Raw genomic sequence first — 20,837 nt, 5'->3', positions numbered from 1 at the left:
CACAGTAATGATGTAGTATTGATCAACTGCCAAGACCTACACAGACAAACTGCTTCAGCATTCTTAACACCGTGAAGAACAGATTTTTGGGGGAGTGGAGGTAAAAAATAGGACCACAGATTGCAGTCTCAAACTATTTTCCTGGAAATTCCTCAGCCATGTGCAACATGGGTCAACTAGTTGCAAACAGATGTGGGTAAATGGGAGCACAAATGCCAGAAGTGGACCTCGAGGGGACCTAATTATGCAGTGTAATGCAGACGAAGTAAGCGCCTCTTAATGTCCCTTGTAAAACTGCCATATTCAGACTTGTCGTCTTCTGGAAGTGCCTGAAGATTGTGCAGTTGTGCTGGTTTCTGTTGTAAGTCATTTTATTTGGCCGCAGCGGAAGGTAATTTAATTTGGTATGACTTTCCCACTGACAAATGCAAAATAATGTCATTATACTGGTAAATATGGAAACTGGTGACCTGTACAGGGTTAGCTTCTAGCCTGGTGTCAGCTGGGATCAGCCCCCTGCATCCCTCCAGAGGATGAGCAGTTATAGATAAGAGATGAAAGAGCCACAATAATGATTTGAACTTAGTTCAGTGTATTGTTTTAAATCCAGTAAAGACCATTTAGCACGGGAAAGTTTTCACTAACATTTGTCTCAACGTGTGTACTGTTCGTGAGGTTTTATTAAGTTCCGAGCAGGTTGGCCCATTCTGTCCTCACCTAACTATAAATACAACCTCTAATCACCATCATTAATGTTTCCTTGCGGGCAGCTTTGATATATGCTGCCCACGTGTTACTCTTATTGTCAAAGTGATCATGAGGGAGGTGAGGCAGCTGCAGATTCTATGCTATTTAAGTGATTGTCGTCACATGTCATCTACAGACAATGTGCTGCAACAATTTGCGGCCCTTTCCATCCACATGATTATCTGACGGGATTTTGCCCGATACTGTAGTAGGCGGCAATTATAGCTTGGAGAGGAAACGGGTCACGTTTTTTTTTTTACTTTGAAGCTGACATCTGTGACCCACGCCTCGACAAAGCACTTGTTTATGTGATTGTCATCTTTCCATATACAGAACAAAGACTGAGGCTGTGTTTGAAGTTTGATCATGTGGAACACTAAAATCTATACCCAGGTTTGGCTGTGTGGTAAATCTTCAAGATGCAAAGCACAGCCAGTACAAGCACTTTTTGGAGAGTGGAGAGCTGCATATAGCATTTAGATTTCAGAAACATGAGGGAAGAGAAAAAGCTCCTGCGTGTTTCTTGGCATTATGCATTCCTGTTTTTTCCAGGAAGAAAAATCACAGTCCAGCCTTTGCACTCTTACCAGATGCCCACTTGTCAAAAATAGAAAGTTTAAGATTCGAGCACGTAAAAGCTTGATATAGAAAGAGCAGCGCGATCTGCATTAACAAAGGCAAACAGAATAGAAGTAGATGCACTCTTTGCTGTTTGCCCTTAAGTGTTTTTTTTTTTATCCCCCAGTTGCTTTTTTATATTTGCATAAATTCCAGAGATGCACTTCCATTTACATGTGAATACTTATTTTGCTCCTTCCATATGCTGGCTTCAGTATGGAAATGCTGCTCTGTCTGTGTGAGTCCGTCTGTCTCTCCGTCTCCATTCCCACAGCTCACAGGAATAATGTTCAGAGTGTTTGCCTCCTAGTGCCCAAGCCAAGTACTTCACTGGAGAGCCTGAGAGCTTGTTTGGATGAACGAGCTCAGAGCTCTCGGGCTGTTTTAGCCACCCTGACTTTTGCGAGTGAATTCCATGATAAATGACAGGGAGACGTTTCAGGGAAGAGATAACACAATTGAAAAACATCAGCTGCTTGATGCTTGCTGCTGTGCAACACAATTTTAGCGTCTCTGTCCTGTAGGCTAGTGTTCCAAACCATTATTCAGGTCATTTTATGATGAAAGAAAGATGACACACTGTTTCTGATGTAAATGTATTTGTTCGAGCTTTTGTTGGAATCAAAGCTTAAACAGGCGAGCAGTCTTTCTCCATCCCTCCCTCCCTTTCATCTCTTTCTCTTTCTCTTGCTTCCCTCTCTCTACCTCTATCCCTCCTCCTCTCCCTTCATGTTCCCGTGCTGCCATTAGTTTCCCCTCCCGTCCTCTCAGACCTGTGGCAGCTAACAGAAGAGTCCTGTCCTCCCCTCCCATCAGAGGTAGCAGACCCCCACAGAGAGATGGAGATGCCTCATCACTGCCTGAGTGCTCTCTTTGCCTTCTCGTTCTCCTCTCCCTCCATCACTCTGTGTATTTATGAGCACAGGCACCAGGAGTGCTGGCATGATAAACTGACATGTGTGCTGTCCCTGAAGCTGTAGTCAGACACAGTGACAGGAGATACTGCAAGGGATATGCAGAGAATCGCACATGCCGTAACTTCATTAGTAAATTCATTAATTACGGTAGACTTGAGCACCAGACCACCCTCTGAAAAGAGACGGAAACCAAGAGTCTCCCACTGTATATGCAGATGACTGTGCACAGCCACTGATCTCCACTGAATGCCATTGGCTCTGATCTGGGCCAAGACACTTAACACCTAATAAAGATTACACCCCAGAAAAGATCCAGAAGTCAAGAAAACCCACACAAGTTTATCTAGATGTCGCTAATTGACAACACATGAAACCAAATGAGGTGGAAGTTTAACCTTGACTGTGAAACAACAGAAGACACACTAATTAGAGGCACCGTGGAGAATTTGGTCCTGTTTAATAACTACATTTGAAACAGTAATTATCGAGTGAGACAAAGCTAATCTGGATATGTGTCTGTGTTACAAGCCAGTCGCATAAATTAAATGTTAAACCCAGCAGATTTGGGTTAAATGTACAGAAAGATGACGAGATGTCTGGACAGTTTCTAGTACCAGTTACTAACCTTAACAAAGTGCTTTTTGTGCCGTAACCTCACCAGACTTGAGCACCGTGTTGCCATAACATCAAACTGAAACACCTTTTTTTTACTGGCAGTTAGGTTGCTGTAAAGTCTTTAAGCTTGAGCAAAAAGACTTAACAATACATGCAGAGCAAGAATGTGAACCACAACTCCTCTTATTAAAAAAGCAGCTTGCTCATCTGTCTGGAGCCACAAAGTCAGACTCTGAAAATATTAACCCATGAGAAAACTTGGCAAGAATCTTCCACATCATAAAAAATACAGAGTATTCGACTGATGCTATTGTAGCTGGCCGACTAAACTGATCACGACCTGGCAAAACAAAGTAGTAATGGACAGACCTGGTTGCCAGAAGCAATTCTGCTCACTGTGAACAACAAGAAGCAGACAAATATCTGAACTCATCCATTGTTCAAAATGTTGTATTAAGTCTTAACAGAGCGGAATTTTCCAAAAATAACTGATAACTTCATAACTGCAGCAGATTTGTAACGCAAACTGACCCTCAAATATTGAAACTACCATTTCAACACAACAGTGATGATTTCCACACAGATCAGTGAGACACACGAGCGGTGGGAACACAGCAGCCTAGATCCATTGTGGTGGCTTTGTCAAGACAAGCAGGAAGGGTTTTATGTACAAATATATCTTGATGCTGAAGTTCTATTGTTGAGTCTTCTAATACAAATCAAGAAGTATTTGAATTGATAAGGAAGTGAAAGTAAAGGGAAAGATAAAGAGGGATTCTTAAAAGGAGGTCCCTGCCGTCCCAGTACTGCTGTCAGTGTGATGTGCTGCAGTGGAGCTCTAGCTGGTGTTGAGGAGAGAAACTCACTTTATCATGAATTGATGTAATATAAAATGTAACTGGATCATGATTAAACAACAAAGAAACAGACTGAAGTTCTAGTAGGCAGAGCAGTAAAAGATCGTTTAAAAAAATCCCCCGAACACATTTGTAGCAGGCGAGCCACAGGCGGGAATCCTTCCTCTGCATCGGAGCACCACCCTTATTCCCTGTTCAAATCAAGAAGTGAGAATAGGCTGCTAAAAGACCCTCCCCTCCAGCCACACTCCACCAGCACTGAATAAAAGTCCAGGCCCACTTTAGGGAATACGGTGTGCTCCATCATCTGCTAGCAGGGTCACGGCCAGGCCAGCTGGAGTGAATGTGTAACGTTGTGAGCATGTGAACATGTCAGCAGCACAGCGTAGAGCCGTGCAGCATGTCTGCTGTTGGCACGGCTGCATCGTAAGTCTACCTTCAACGGCAGACAGCAGCGGGGAAAATATGACACTTAAAAACAGCATGTCGTGTACTGCTTGGACTCACGTACATGGACACATATGGCCACACTCCTTCACGGGGTCACGGGGACACAGACTAATTGTGTTCACTGAGTGATGCAACTTAATTGTTACTCATAGTCCGTTCAGGCCTGCAGTCATCATATCACAGGTGCTCTCGCTTTCCTTCACCCCTCCTTTTCTTCTGTTATAGAATAAATCACAACATTTCTTTACAATAACACCTGTATTATGCACTAGCTTACATACATTGACTGCCTCTTTCATGATTTTAGTCAAAGTGTTTACAGTAAACAAACACTTTCATTCATGTTAGATTTAACATTTATGCCGATGAGTAAAGAAAGTGACAGCTTGAGTCTATCCCACAACTCATAGTTAGTCTGAGACGCAGAGCAGAAACATCTGTTGGACCACCGTGTTCAACTATATATCATTAAATATTACCATAACGGCTGAAGCTTACAACAGAAATAAAATGTTTGCCTATTTCTCGTATTTCTGCGATACAAGTCAACTGGCGGTTGTCTACCTGGAAGTGACTGTTACATGACGTCAGGGCAATGCCGTCTGTACTAGATGCGAGCTAGTGTCTGCACTCACATACAGATTACTGTGGAGGATTAACCAAGCAATCAACAAGTTGACTATCAGAATGACTAGACACTCTGAATTGTTGTAGAGCTACATTCACAGGCAGCATCACTATGCGTCATAGTAATGGCCTTCTACAACATTGACAGAACTTTAGCTATTCTTGAACACACATATTAACAATCATTTCCTACGTAATACTGCGTGTGTTAAATAACAGAATTTTAGGTGCTGAAGACTGATCGAGTCCCGTTAAATCTGCAAGAAAGCAGTCGTTTGTTTTTTACTGTTCTGCAGCCTATTGACAGCCTCACGGAGCCATCTCTCAAATTCTGCCATTTCACCTACCTGTAAGTTGGTCTTACGTGTACTGTGTGTTATAAGAGAACTTTGGCTGTTTTTAACTCATATCCTTGTTGATCGAGGTTACCAAGTGCTGTCAGTAGGAGAAATAACGTAAAATTTTTGCACAATATTGACCAGATATCAGGACAGCAGCTAAAGCGAACCTATGGGGGCAGACATCCTTAAGTTTCACTTTCGGTTATGTCTGCCCCCATAGGTTCGCTTTAGCTGCCATTCTGATACTCGGTTAATATTGTGCCAAATGTTCTCGTTATTTTTCCTGCACTCTGTAACCTCGATCAACAGGGATATGGGTTAAAAATGGCCGAAGTTCTCCTTTAAGCACAGCAGCATTTCAGAAAACGTTACTTCTCACCAAAGTCAGAAGAGTCAGAGTGTGTTTGTTGACCCGCTGTTAGAAACAAGAGGGAGCATGGAGCACAGCTGGTATCAGTATCGTGTGGAGAATGAATATTCAAACAGTTTGAATATTCAGTATTGATATTTAGTAGTTATTTATAGTTATATTTTGCTCAATATTAGTCATTGACAACTAAAATGCAGTATATATGGATTCCCTTTATATGACAGAAGAATCCAGTCTGTTGTATTGAGTAACAATTAACTCCCTCATGAACTTTGTGTTCAATCTCTGTTGAGAGGTGTTGATTTAAATCTATGGTAATTGTTCAGGCTGCAGTTGGTGGTGCTGTTTATTTTCAAAATGGCAATTTCCAAAAGTCAACATTATATTATAATGAACATCCCGTAAAGTCGTGCAGTAGAAACAGGGATAAGACGCCTAAACGGGGAGATGAGTGTGTTGTTGGCACTGAGCACGAGCTAATTAAGTGCAACTGGGGGATAAAATTGCCTCCAAAAAAGTATTCGAATCCTTTATCCTTTAAAGAACATCAGTAAGCACCGGAGTTACCTGTTCTCCAACAGCTGACTTTCACATTACACACATGTAGCCACGGGGGCTTTTTTAATAAGTGCCTTATCTCAGCTCCCAGTGTTGACTATTATTTGCAGTTGGTGGGTTATGGTTGATTAAACTAATACGGTAATATTGTTTTTTATTCAGAACATTAAAGTTATTTATAAATGGCCGTGATCATTAAAAGGCAATATAAAAACAAATCAGAAGCATTCAGTGGAGAATATTAATTATATGTAAATGTAGATGTATTCAACAAAATTTTGCCTCATAGCAAAATATATTGAAATTCAGATTTGGGGATGAAGCCCTAAAGTGTGCACACAACGTCTTAACTGGAACACACAATATCTTTGGCACGTACACACACACACACACACACACACACACACACACACACACACACATTACATTAGTGATAGTGATTAGTGAATGCGTTCCCCCACTGGGTGCTGCAGGAAGCTGATCAGAGGGATTGTAGCCTAAATTGATTGTGAAGAGCTGAAATCAGCCTCCACCAAATTGCTGTTAGTCCAGACGCTGATGGCGAAGTGTTTGTGCTGCGGCTTGGTCTCTGAGGGATGCTGCTGAATGTGTGTGTTTACAAGCCGAAGCTCTCACAGCACGGGCTGAACTTTTCTATGGGTTGTATTTACTCAAGCGTGGTGAAAGGCTCAGCCTCATTTATAAATGGTCTGTCGCCTAAGTGCTAACTGCAAAATGTTATGGGTGCCTATTCGGCTGTTGTTTTGCAGAGAAAGGATTAAAATAGCTTCAGTACCTGCGTCAGTGCTGGTTATTTTTTAAGGTCAGTCTTGTTATCAACAGCCGTTTTAGGCTCGACTGCATTCGTACGTGTGCGAGATCTTCTTTTTCCTGACAGTCTGTTTTACACACTTCACTACACGTGCCCTTATTTAGGATGTAACACCATCCATCTCCAACACACACTCATCCAGGATGTTGATCTGATGTTTTTGGATGTGGGCAGTCCTCTGGGTGCAGTAATTGGAAGAACCACATGGCACACTAACACCACTTTCCCTTCACACCCTTCCCTTAGCTGCAGGCAGCTGACCCCTGTGAGCGGCGCCACCAAAGCTGAAGCTTTTATATTTCCTGTTAGCACCCACCCTCTTCTCTCCACTGAGCCTCCCAGTTTCCATAAACTAAAAGTAGAATAGTAACATCACAGTGGGTTGTGGGCACCCCGCTGTCTGCTAGCGTAGTGCGGTAGCCGCTTCTCAGTGGGTCCAACCGAGGGAGGCCGCTTTATTGGTGGGAGTCTGATTAGCTCGACTCTTTGTTAGCAAGGCTCCCAAGGGGAGGTGCAGCTGCTCCCACTTCTGCCAGCACACCATTTGACCTTTTCAGCCTGTTCCTGGTTGTTCAGCTCCACTCACTTTATACATCAAATGTTGCAAGTGCATGTATACACACATCCACACTGCTGCAGAGAGCTTTCTCTGAAATCAATTATTCCATTCTAGGCTTGCTCTGTTCCCCTGGAAAGGTTGAATTGTATCCTTGTACCTCCAATGTAATAAGATACAAAGGCAGGCAGTGCAGTAAGAAAAGCCTGTTCTAGCTCTGGGCATTGGTGGTGAAATGCTCTGGAGACGTGCAGCATCACTGGCTGTTTTGATCGGCTTGAAAGACGAGCCCAGGAGGCCTTGCTTTCCTCTCCAAGCCAGCATGTGGAGCACGTGATGCATATGATGCAGATTTGTTGAAGTAGAAACGGTTGTGGATGTGGGGGGGGGGTTTACATTGCACACCATAGTCACACATCTTCATTTGCATACCGAGTCTGGGCAAGCAGCTGTTGGCTTCATGATCGTGCATGTTTCAGCGAGTGTGTGTGTGTGCGTGCGTGTGCGTGTGTGATGAAGCAAGGCATTCAGGGAAACAAAGCAATCACACCCAAATGAACTCACCAGTGGCTCACGGATCAAGGGGGTACATGTGTTTGATGATGAAGGGACGCTGTATGTACACACATTGAATTATTAATTATTGATACACCCCACCCCATTCAATGACTCTCGTCATTTCCAAATGGGGTGTTTGTTTTTCCCCCACATGTTGGAATCTGTGGACCCTCTGGCTTTTTTATGTCTCAGTAGGATGTATGTGGCATTTCACAAATTCCCACACATTAAGCCCTCCTGCTTGGTGTTTATTTTGAGAACCCAGAGCGGGGATTGTCACTTTTTTTGTGAAAACCAAATTACCAGAAAGTAAATTGCCGGAGGGCCAAGAGTAGATGCAAACACAGACATACCATCATCCCCTCCAAAACATACCCCATACAAATTCCTTCTCCTTGTTTATGTAGGCCCACAGGGAATTTGAGAATGTTGATTTTGGATATGAAAAGCAAGATAAATGTAAAATTGAACAAACTGTGCCATTTAAAAGGGAATTTCTTGCAGGGTTTCAAAGGGACAGCTTTTCTGGTTGATAAACAAGAACATGCACAGGCTTTCAGAGGTTTTAGCCACCTGATAAAGAGAAAAGACAGAGATTTCCCCCCCGCCAATCCCTGAAGTATTTGCTGCATCACCACATGGCATCCGGGAGTCTCATGGATCTGTCAGATGGTTCCTCTCATATCTCAGTTCGTCTCTGCCAGGACAGCAGGGGTGTTCAGGGAGTGTGGAGACGTAAATACATCTGTGGCCCACTCCAAACCCCCTTTACCTTTATGGTTTGTGCTTATCGAGGCGGAGGAGATCTGTTATGCTGTCTGAAAAATATTTGTAAGAATGTCTACTGAGACACACTGTCTGCGTCATGAAGTCCAATTTTTCCTATTCAGTACATTTACATACGGCCGGCCCAGTCAGTTGGAGGCTTGTAGACCACGTCTGGCCCAGAAGTGAACACATTAATCTAACTACATATAGGTTATAGTATATATAGTGTATAGGCTCACATATTAATGCTTATAGATATGATGCACATATGCCTCACCATAAAGTGACTTCACCAAAAGTTTGTTTATGTTCCTGTGGTAGAAGTGAAAGTCAGCCATCCAAGTAACACTTGAGTGAAAGCACCTGATATTAAACATGCTTAAGTATCAAAAGTAATCTTAAGTATTGACAGCACAAGTAAAAGCAAATGTATTTACATGTACTGTGTAAGTGTTTGGTGTCGGCCTGGTCAGCTGTCAGATCCAATGTTTACCTAAACATTATTGTGATAATCAGTGTTTTGTTTGATATTTCAATCTGATTTTCAATAAAACAAGTTGATTTAAAAAAGTAACTAGTAACTAAACTGATCCAAGTAATGTTGTGGAGTTAAAGTACAATATTTGGCTCCAAAATGTAGTGGAGTGTAAAGTAGCAGAAAATGGAAATACTCAAGTAAAGTAGAGGAACCTCAAAATTATATATATTTTATGAGCCGTGGAACCGCAAAAGACAGATTTCCATTATTGCGTTGATGGACGATCATGTTTTTGAATCTTGTTTCTCGAAGTACAGTACCTGAGTAAATGTCCTTTATTACTCTACTTTAGTATTCAAAGGCACCTGAGGAATCAGAAGAAAGAGACACTGAGATGCAGAGTTTGATTACATCCTTCAATTGAATTTGCGATGGTTAAAAATGTTTCATTAGCTAAGAGAAGGTTTTTGAATAGGCTGCTGAAAGTGTGTGGCCCGGTTGAATGTGTAATTGAGTATTGCTGCTTACCTCTCAAAGTTATTCCTCCTAATGTGCCTGACTTTGATGTGTCCCCTCTGGCTCCACCATCAGCATCTCCAGCGCCCTTAAATGGTTCCAGAAAGATATTTCAATCACTGAAGATTTAATGAGGAGAAATTCCTTCATTTTTGGGATTGTATTTTTTCGGATTAATAAAAGCTTATTTTTCTCCTGGGTAAAGTTTCATATTTGGAACTTTTTCCAATCGTTGTTAACATGCCCCAGAAAGTGATCAGGGGGGAAATGTGTTTGACGTTTTTGGGAGAATCAGTTTGAGACACAAAGACTTTTTTTCATTTCGGATTATGTCAGTGAGTCGGTACACCTCGTCAGTTTAAGCCTTTGTGAGGTTTCAGCTGCACTTTAATCTTGACTGTCTCTGATTATCACAGCGAGAGGGCATGTGTGCCATTACTGATATGCTCCACAGATCTGATACTGTATCTCTGTCAGTTTCCCCTTGGCCACTGATAAGGTGGAACACAATACAAGGTGAAGTTTTATCCTTTGTTGACAAATGTCGCATTTTTATTGCATATATAATTGCATTCAGTTTATCATTGCATTGCTCGTAGCGTGTTAAGATGGTGTTAATGGAGTTTGTTACTGATATGGTAGAGGTACTGGAGGACATGAAGAGAACAAAAGAACACTTGCTCGGTCACTCCCCCGTTTCTCCCTTCACCTCTCACTTCTTCTCTCCTCTCTTTACTCGAAACATTTGTCTTCTCTTTCCGACTCAGTTTCCTTTGTCTGCACATTAAGACGCTGCACGAGTGTCGTGAGCTGTCAAGGCTTGCTCGTCTTTCCAGCCTCATCTTGAAAGAAAGCAAGTGAAACAAGGCTGTCGAGGAAAAAGCTGCCATAGTTATCACAAGTTTCAATGAGTTTTTGTCTTGGTTCAGAAGGAATCTATGATTTCTCTTTAATCACCGTCTAGCACTTCAACTAGACGCCCAGATATGTGCTGCTTAGTTTATATTTCCTCATCATGCCACTTGTGCATGTTCGTATGAAACATGACAAAGACCGGCAGCTTTAATTGACAGTCTGCTTTGTGTTGCTTTTCCGAAGACTCTGGACTATTGTTCACTCTGCTCTGTTCATTCTGTGGCAGATAAAAGTAGTGACTCAGTAATGGACCATTAGCATTGTGCCGGATCTGTCTCTTACGCAGTCATCATTACCGAACCACATTAGACACGGAAACTAGCCCTGAGAAAATCCATTTTGCAAGAGCCTGGCATGGCCTGCTGAATTCCCTCTGAAGAGGCTATCTGTAGTTACAGTGCTGTGGGTGCTTCTGACTGATATCTGAATTCAGTAGATTTATGCTCTCTTGGTGAAGGTGCATAGTCAGAGTCGGTGAGGTACTGTAGGCCCTCTTATCTGTGTGCTCAGACCAGATGATGAAAAAACTACTTGGCGTAACTTTACCTCTGCAGCCTGTACAGCTGCACTCACCGGGGAGCAGAGCAAAGGATTATGGAGGTAGCAACAGAAGATAAAAGTTTAAGTCAAGAGGCTTTAATCAGAACTTTAATGCCACTCTGATTATTTTAATTTCACAAACGGCTTTTGCTTCTATTGAATATTAAGATGAATGCTTTGCAGTGCATGTCTTTGTCGTGACTGTTTTGCGTATCGGTTACCCAGATTTATTATGCAGATCTGGAGTAACCTTCCTCGTTAAGCGTTAATGCCAGCCATTCATTACCTCTGGCACAAAGACTAATGACACTATTAATCAGCTATGAATAGAGTTCGACGAGGAAGAGGGAGGCTGACACCTCCTTACTGTAACAATCCTAGGCATGCACGTACAAGACAGATTGTCAGGAGGACAGCGAAAACTGCCCAGCATGTCAAATACCTACAGCTGACAAGATGTCTCCAGATGGAAACTACATCTAATGGTTTTATTTCCCCTCCTTCTCCTAACCCATAATGCAATTCTCATTAGGCTCTACAAGGCTGTGTCTTGCCGCAGCGGCCCAGGTTTGACCCAGGGCATGTCATGCTCACTCTTTCCTGTCTGTCTTCAGCTACACTGTCCACTAAAAGCCAAAAAGAATCTTAAAAAGAAAATACAAAACATTAACGTTAAAAAAAGAGGCTACTTTTGACAGGAAGAAATACTGCCTTTACTATAACACCACCGAAAACAAGTAAAATATATCATAAATAATTATCTTTTAAGTCCTACTTATCTTCTTTCTAAGCAGAAAACACCTCATATTCATTGTTTTAAACTTGTTTTGAAGTGGCTGTAGTTCCAGTCCATCTCCTGACACTGATGTCAGCATTTCTTTTGAAACTTCAGTGAGTTACTCCTCAGTGCATCTGCCTCAAGAAAGATGACACATTCCACCACTTATTTCAGTTCCTTTGCCCTTAGATCCACACGGAAATTCACTCAGAGAATTAAGGCAGTGTCTAGAGTGTGTGCAAGGTGCTGCTGCCTGTGCCCTCTGAGAAACCTTTCACTCAGCCCGGCACTCAGGCTGTTTCTGTTTTCAGTCTCTCTGCACCAACATGATTCCTCCTCTGCAGAACAATATGCCTGTAGGAACCCAAGATAAGGTTGTTTTCTTTCTAAATATCTGTTCTCATACAAAGCTTGGCTCAACTTCTGTCATGACTTATTCTTCTGTCTCAGACAACAAGCAGTGGCTCAAATCCAGACGATGCAGAACTGACTAATATGAAGCATATTTTGGACACATGGGATCCCGTCATACTGCTCTAGTTCAGTATTTCAAGCTGTTTGCTCATTTAAAGGAAAGAAAACAGGCCTCAAAGGCAAATCTGGGTATTTGCTTGTACACACAGTATGTTGGACTAATGGTGATAGCATTATTAGATGATACTGACCCCTATCTGCCTTATAGATATTGAAACACAAGATGTGTTGAAAGTGGTTCTATCCTAACAGTTCTGTTACAGCAGCTGTCAATGAGTAAGCAAGCAGAAGTCTTTTGTCCACTTTCAGGTTTCAGGCAGTATAAGCCTCTATGCATTAACTGTACCAGTTATATATGTGAATATTTTGCCTGCAGTTATGAGTCTCTCTCCAAGTAAGACGTACAAGCCTTCCCAGTATTAGATTGAGTGTTTCTGTCTGTGTTTGTTTTGGCTTTTATGTATTCATAATGAATGGGCCTTTGTCCCCGCTGCCGAGGTGACTTGCAGTGTTTGCTGTGTATTCTCACAGCGTATGATCCTCCATGTTCCTTGGATTGTTTTCTCTCCTGTCTGTATTTTTTAGTAATATGCTCGAAGTGCTTCCTCATCAACAGACAGGCTTCAAGCTCCTGTTTATCCTGCAGGCCGGCTGCTGATGTTGTGATAACCCCATCACCAGTGTTATGTGACATCACACTTTTTCTTTGTGTGTGTTTGCGTTTTTGTGGGGACCAGTAGACCTCATGGGGAACAGAGACTGGTGCTAATGCAGCAAAACATCAATTCTGAGGTCCCGGCTGAGGTTAGTGGTGGGGTGTGAATTGAGGTGAGATTAAGGTTAGGGTTTGGGTTAGGCTGTCCACAATGAATGTCAATGTAAAGTCCTAGCAAGGATAGCTGTGTAAACCTGTGTGTGAATTTGTGTGTATGTCACTTTATAAATGAGGATAATTGTTCAACATCTGGTCAGTTACACTGCCGCAGAAACTGTTAGGATGATGATGTGTTTTTCTTTGTTTTCGGCCCAATTCCAGTGAACTGGATTTCAGGTGAAACACTATCTTTGAGGATGAAGCCGTTTGAGGTGGTCGACATCCAAAATGAAATGAAATATAGTCGTCCTTTCCCATTTTCCATTATGTTAGCTCCCTTCATTTCTCCCAGACAAGGCCATCAATGAGTGTTTTAGATCCAACCAGTGGAGTTATCTGGCCTGACTCCATCAGACACCTGTTTTCAATCTATCTGAATATTTCTGACGGCCACACTGAAGCTGGAAACATCCTGGAAGAAGCAGAAGTGAAGCAATCGACTGTCTGTTGACGTCTCATAGTTGTAGCTTCAGTCATCTTACCATCTAAAGGTGTTCGGAAGGTCTATCTTGTCTCATTTTAGTTATTGATATATTATTTTGAGGCAGTTGATATTAGTACTTGGTGCTGTCTGGAGGACACCTCTTTTACGTTGTTTTATGCATTGATGTATTATATTTTGGGGCAGTTATAATCGCCTTTGTTCTAATCATCGTTGTTCTCGCCAACACATTTCTCTCTTTGTGCTCTTTGGGCTGGTTTGCAGTTGGCTATGTGATGTTACTTTGTTAAAGAGCATAAAAGACTTGTGTATATCTTCCTTATTGAGATAAGGGTTTGTTTTGATAAGATGCAATTCTAGGTCTAAAGTTAGATTGGGTAATTGAACAAGTAGCGTATCAAAGTGCAAAGAAGTAAAGTCATACCTTACTTTGTTAAAAGATTAATGTTAATGTGAATACATTACTTTTTTATTGAGAAACAACCTCCTATCTGATGTTTTATCGAGGCTGTTTTGAAAAGGTTATAGTCAGCACTGTAACTGGACAGTCATTGCACCATTTCAATCCATCGCACTGAAGAGCAGAGACAACACAACATTAAAGATGTCAGATGGCTGCTGAGTGAACTCTGTGTGCAGATGTTCAGATGTAAACACACATGCAAACACTGTGACATTCATGTCAAGCTCCTTCAGAGGTTGCAAAAAACTCAATTCTCAATAAACACATTGATCACGGTGTGAGCGAGCGAGTGTTTGCACACAGAACGGTGTGTTTGCACCATGTAATTGTCTGCAGCAGATCCTTCATATCACTCCAACCAGAAAAGACTGAACTCTGCGAATTGGAAATGTAAGCAGATATTGAAAGCCAAGTTAGCGGTGTCTGCACATGCCATGACAGACAAACATGCCAGCAGCCTCTTTGAATTTCAAAACAATTTCTGCAGTAATAATGGCCCGTTTGCACACTTCATTTTGCCGTGCTTTTCTGTATTTCAGCTCTGCCCTGCAGACAGTTTCCATGACCTGCCAACAAATGGAAATGTCATATGCACTGACATTCTTTCCGTATGGTTTCGTTTCGCCCACTTGCAAGGCAAATGGAAAGCAGATCTCTCAGAGTCTGACCACAGATTGTTCCTCCAAAAAAGGATAAAAAAAAACACCAAATGAAATCACCAACATTTCTGTGGCGGGGCTGTGGAATTTGACAGCAGAAGTGTTTTTAAAAAAAACTCATCTAGTGTGTTTGTTGTGAGAATCGAGACTTTTTGTGGGAGGGGGTTAGACTTCAGTTGTTTTTACTGCATCCGAAATAAAGCAGTTTAATTACCTGAGCGCAGACCGTTTTTCTACCACTGTTTTCTTGCAAATACAATCCAGTTTTAATGAACAAGAATGTAAAAAAACGCAAACCAATCATTTTAAACCACAAATGATTGGCAGGACGACCTTCTGTGAAAGTGAAATGTGTGACGCTGCGTATGTTCTGCCCCCACTCCCCCGACATTAGAGAGCTGTGTGTAGACTTGCATGTGTAGTCCCCTTGTATTGTGCTTGTATTTGTCAGCTTTGTGAATGTAGTAGAAGTGTTTTATTTCTGTGGTTCCTTGTCACACCAAAAGTCTTTTTTTTGTTACGTTGTTGTTATTTTGTTTTTTCTTCTTTTTTTTGTTTCCTTCCTTTCCTTCGTTTCACTGTCATTTCCATTTCAACTCCTTTCCTCTCCTCGACCTATTCCTTTCGCACGTGATATTTCTCCCCTCCCCTCCCACGCTGCCACTGTCTCCTCCCTCCCCCTCGCCCCTTCACCCATCCTGCCATCCCTCCTTCCCTTCCCTCCTTCTTCCTCCCCCTCCCAAACCAAAGACGTAGCCCTGCCCTCTTTCCCTCCCCCTTCACTGACTCCTAACACTACTGACCATGTAACGCCAGGCTCCGGAGGTGTAGCCAGTCCCGCAGGCCCCACCCCCTCAGCCCCACGAGACGTTGTGGCTTCGTTGGTTTCAACCCGCTTCATCAAACTGACCTGGCGCCCGCCGGCTGAACCCCACGGAGACGACTTAACCTACTCCGTTTTCTACAGCCAGGAGGGCACTAGCAGGTAGTACACACACTCAGTTGTACTGCAGTACTGCCATGAGCGTTCTCATACTCACATTACTGCTGGAGTCAGCAGGCTGCTAATATACAAACATCCAAGTGCCAAGAGTCTCAGGCCACTCTGGAAATATCTCATTAAAGCAGTTAAAGCACTTATCATAGCAGTAAGTGTTCAGTAATTATAAACAAACTTCCCTCCTCAAAGGATTATATTTTTACATCAGTTAAAAATACTGTAATTTATTTTCTCAAGTAGCCTTCTGATAAATTTCCCTCAGCTTCGTTTGTGGAGGATTTACTGTATATGACTTAAAAGGTACATTTAAGAGGCTGAGACGATTTTGCACATTTCCTCATTTGCATTGTGGCTATTATTCTCTGTAGAAAGTAGAAAAACAAGAAAAGCTTCAAGATATTTTCCAAAAATACTGCAGCAGCAAATACTGCAGACACATACATCACTATATGTGCAAATACACAAGGCATACAAGCAGCAGTACACAAATCAGTGTGGGTGGACATGTGGAATCTTTCTCTCTAACCATAGTTTATTTCACTGTAGACAGACGACTACTAATATGCTCATCTTTATCAATCAATCAAACTTTATTTGTGTAGCACTTTTCATACAGAACAGTAACACAAAGTGCTTCACACAATGAGAACAATGAAAAAACAAAGCCTCCCACCCCCACCGCTCTACACACAGTGTGTAGAAACATACACAGCTACAATACAAACAGCAGCTTCTGAGGAAGTGAGAAAGTAAAACACATCAAAAACACACAATCATTACTAAAATACAGGGACAATACCCTGTCATTGATGACATACTTTATTAAAATGTTATAATTACTGAAAATATAACAATACATTTGAAAATCAAAAAGTGAGAGACCCCCAGTCAGAACACCTCGACCCAGCAGTAACACAGGCCCAACAATCCAAGTGGGAAGCTGAACCCTGAAGTTGCCTGATGAACTGGCAGACAGAAAATGTGTCATTTGCATCACTTATTAAGCAAAATTGTCAAACTTTAACTAGTTCAGTACTCAAATGTATTCTGGTATTAACTGGTTCTGTATTCAAATGTTAAGCTCTGCTTCGTTTTAGATTATTGTTGACTGAATATGTTTTAGTCTGATGCTTGGACACATCCAGAAAGATGTCTCCCCGAGCTCGGCTAACACTGAGGGTGTTGATTATAAAAAAAATAATTAAAAGATACAATATCACATCAGGCATAAAGAAAGCAATATGTAGGTCTATTACCTGTGTATGTATTTTGCCTTCTGTCAGTTTAGTAATGATCACGAACCCTGAACCCTTTAATTATGTTCTGACACTTTAAAAATGAAATTATTGGTAAATTAAAATGTTGTGTGTGTGCGTGTGTGTGTCCACATCAGGGAGCGAGTAGTGAACACCAGCCGTCCAGGGGAGATGCAGGTCACCATCCAGAACCTGATGCCAGACACCAAATATCGCTTCAGGGTTGTTGCCCACAACAGCAACGGGCCAGGAGAGAGCTCTGCAGCGCTCAAAGTGGCCACCCAGGCTGAAGGTAAAGACACACACACACACACACACACACACACACACACTCATTCATATGTGCTCAGTAAACAGGACACATAAACATAAAGTCGAACTCGAGCCAGTTTGTTGGAAACATGCTCACGCTGGCACAGTGAGGCAAACAGGATGCACTCAAAAGAAGCACACACAAATGTGCAAATAAACATTCACACAAACAAATATTCCCTCACATACAGCATATGCGCACTTCAAACAGACACCCTCCTCTCTACACAAAGCACACACACATAAAGGAGGATGCTGTGTGTTAAGTCAGACCACCCAACAGCGGACCAGAGAAATGCAGCTTTTTCTTCTCATAAGCCACTTCTTGTTTACTCCACAACATTTATTATAAGCCCTCTGTGTGTGTTGCTTAAACCTACCTGAGTGAGGAATGTCAGAAATTAGCATTCCAGATTTTGCCTCTCATCCAGTCTGTCAAGAGATGAGATGCAGAAGTTAATTGAGATGTTTTTTAGCTGGAGGACACACAAGAATGAATAAGGTGACAAAGAGATTCTCTTCTTTTTGTTTCCTCTCTGTGTTGGACTGCGTGCGCCCCTCTAGATCACTTAGTTTCAGCCATATTTGAAAGTGCTGTGCAGGGGGTTTCCCAGCACACTATCAGGGGGGGATGTTCCTTCACCTCCAGACTTGGCTACAGCTCAGTCACTGTCGCTTTGTAGGTCAGTCACTGTTTCTCTACCTGTGTCCTTGGTTAGAGGGCGGACGGATCGACATACGTGCACATAAAGATGCACACACCACCACACCTTAATGCCTGCCAGCAGGCGCCGAGCCTCCCATAGGGATAGCAGCGAGGGCAGCCTGTACCTGTGCAGTATATCTCTGTCGTGTGTGTGCACTTTAGTGTAAGAACATGCTTCGAAATGGGGCTTAAACTGTTGACCTGCGTCTGAGCGCCAGCCATGTGCACACAGTGCTGTCCTCGTATCACCTCTCCTCAGAGACCAACCTAATACACCTGCACACACACACTCAAACATACCTCCAACATCAGAGCACGCTGACAAATGGGAGCCCCTCTCTTCTGTCAGGAACACCCGCAGCTAAGGCTTACAAGATATTTACAGCACAGACCTATATCTGTGGCTGACAGCCGGCACTTTAACCCCATAGTCTTTATTTCATTTTAAATCCAATCTGCCACAGTACAGACACAACAAGGACTGTCCCTGCACATCGGCTTAGAACGTTCTGTTTAGAGCACAGTGGCAAATTATAAAGGCAGTGATACATATTTTATTATGTTGGCTCCGTCTAATGGACGGCACACACTGCACATATGAAATATAGACTTGGAGGTGAAAGTGCTGACTGTCAGCTTTAATTTAAGTGTGTTTACATTTGCATCAGATGAACAATGTGGAAATAGTATTTCTCCATCATCCCCTATTCCTAATGGATATACAGTAGGACAAGATCACATCACTTAAATGTATACATCTTATGTTTTATGTTGTCATTTGTTCAAGGGGAATTCCTGTATTTTTAAACTATTGTGTAAATGATTCATACTAAAGACTGTTGAAATCAGTCCAGTAGATCGCCTCAGCTGGCAGCAGCGACGCAGCTGCAACGGCAGCAAAGTATTCCTTAAGGGCAACTCTCACTGTCAGTGTTACGTCCACTAAAAGTACTTGTTTTTACCCCTGACAGGCTGAGGTTGTTATTCAAAGTGTCTGACAGCATTAAAGAAACCATTCCTACAGATAGAGAACAATATGCTCCTGTTTGTAACCACAAACAGAAGTCTCGCTCTAAAATCTCCCAGGTTGAGTTGTTAAAGTTGTATTTTCATCTAGAATGGAAATAAATCAGCTCAATATTCTTAAGTTAAATATATTCTTGCTGGCAGTTCTTGATAGTAAACTCCAAACTTGTCTCTTCAACTCCAACTCACTTTTCCACACTCGTCTTCCTGCAACAAGTCCCCTCTCAAGAGATTCAGATGCTGTTTTTGGTCACAAAAAGGATCTTATTGTTGCATAAAAAGGTCTCTCTGAATGAACTGTTTCTGTAATGTTGCCAGACATTTAGAGTAACAACCTCAGCCTGTCAGCGGCAACAACAAACACATTTAGCGGACCTAACAATGTCCACTTAACATTTCTGTCGATCTCGGTTATCTTACAAAAGATGTGCCTGACAGCCATCATATTGAGCTGATAAACAGACACATGTAATACATTCTGATTCCTATCTTGACTAACCAGACACAGAAATAAACTGTTTATCACGTTGAATACAAAAGGAAATAGATGAACATGGCTGGCAGCCCAGTCCAGAGGGGACAGATTGGTCTTGACGGAGCTGCAGCCTCTGAGCCCTCTCCTGGTCTGAGCTCTGACCAACACCAGGGAAATGTGTCTTCTGTAGCCAAGAATGTGTGTTTGGCAGCGATCAGTAGACACTGCTTAATTGCGTTTCTGTCATCCAGATTAAGCAAAATGCATAAAAATGGGTTAGGGGTTAGGGTTAACCCTAACCCTATCCCCATTACCTAACCCAAAAATGGGAGAAGGTTCAAGAAACAAACAAGGTGGATGGTTTTCTAATGTCTGCTCTTCTGCTTCATTTTTTCACCAGTCCAAGTGCCGGGCCCTGCTCCGAACCTGCAGGCCATGTCCAACACGCCGTCCTCAGTGTCTCTGAGCTGGGACAAACCCGTCACTGGCAACGGAGACATCGTCACCTACAAGTTATATTACACTGACAAAAGCGTTGGCAACGAAGAGGTAGGAATCAGTCTCTGCTCACTCAGTTTACACCAAATATAGACAGAATTACGTCACTTTAGATGTATGCAGAAATCTTTTCAGATATCCAGACAGGTTTGATGTGTCTCAATCATCACTTATAACCACTGTTCAGCCGTGTCTGTATCTGCAGGGACCCTGCACTCTGCCTCGTATTATTTTCTATTTATTATGCTGCATTCAAGGTGTTTCTAGGTGTCAGAGATTCTCGAGTAAGACAGTTGATTCACAGAAGAAGATTCCACGGCACATGTTTAAACCGAGCTGAGCTGTGTAGCAGCACACACTGCGGCCTTCAAGCCTCTAGCAGCTTCATGACATGTTGTCTGAATTTCAGAGCACTCTTGATTGCCGAGTCTTGTTTCCAGGAAGTATAACACCGACTCTTCTGGTTGGTAGCTCGTCAGTCCATAGAGTCAGTATTTGATGGACAGGAATTGAGACTCAACTTTCTTTCTCCCGGATCTCTTACAGCACATTTGAATGCCTTTTAAAAGCTGGTACTGACTCGGCCTTTAAGCATTTATAACATTTCCTGC

The 20,837-nt window shown here is 42.3% G+C and overlaps 1 protein-coding gene across 18 annotated transcripts in view; it reads left to right on the top strand.

Moving 5' to 3' along the window:
• The window catches only part of neo1a (neogenin 1a), a 171,556-nt gene that overhangs the window by 120,655 nt on the left and 30,064 nt on the right, over positions 1-20,837 (top strand). For 17 of the 18 annotated variants that reach the window (XM_030414312.1, XM_030414310.1, XM_030414326.1 and 14 more), the window contains exons 8-10: positions 15,704-15,938; positions 17,347-17,501; positions 20,129-20,277. In XM_030414312.1, coding sequence (XP_030270172.1) covers positions 15,704-15,938; positions 17,347-17,501; positions 20,129-20,277 — 539 coding nt within the window. The remainder of the gene's footprint in view (positions 1-15,703; positions 15,939-17,346; positions 17,502-20,128; positions 20,278-20,837) is intronic. The other variant, XM_030414316.1, reaches the window with a different exon arrangement.

This window comes from Sparus aurata, chromosome 4, assembly GCF_900880675.1.
Source record: "Sparus aurata chromosome 4, fSpaAur1.1, whole genome shotgun sequence".
Classification (NCBI taxonomy): Eukaryota; Metazoa; Chordata; class Actinopteri; order Spariformes; family Sparidae; genus Sparus; species Sparus aurata.
The sequence above is the reverse complement of the archived record's forward strand: the minus strand, read 5'-3'. Positions and strand labels throughout refer to the sequence as shown.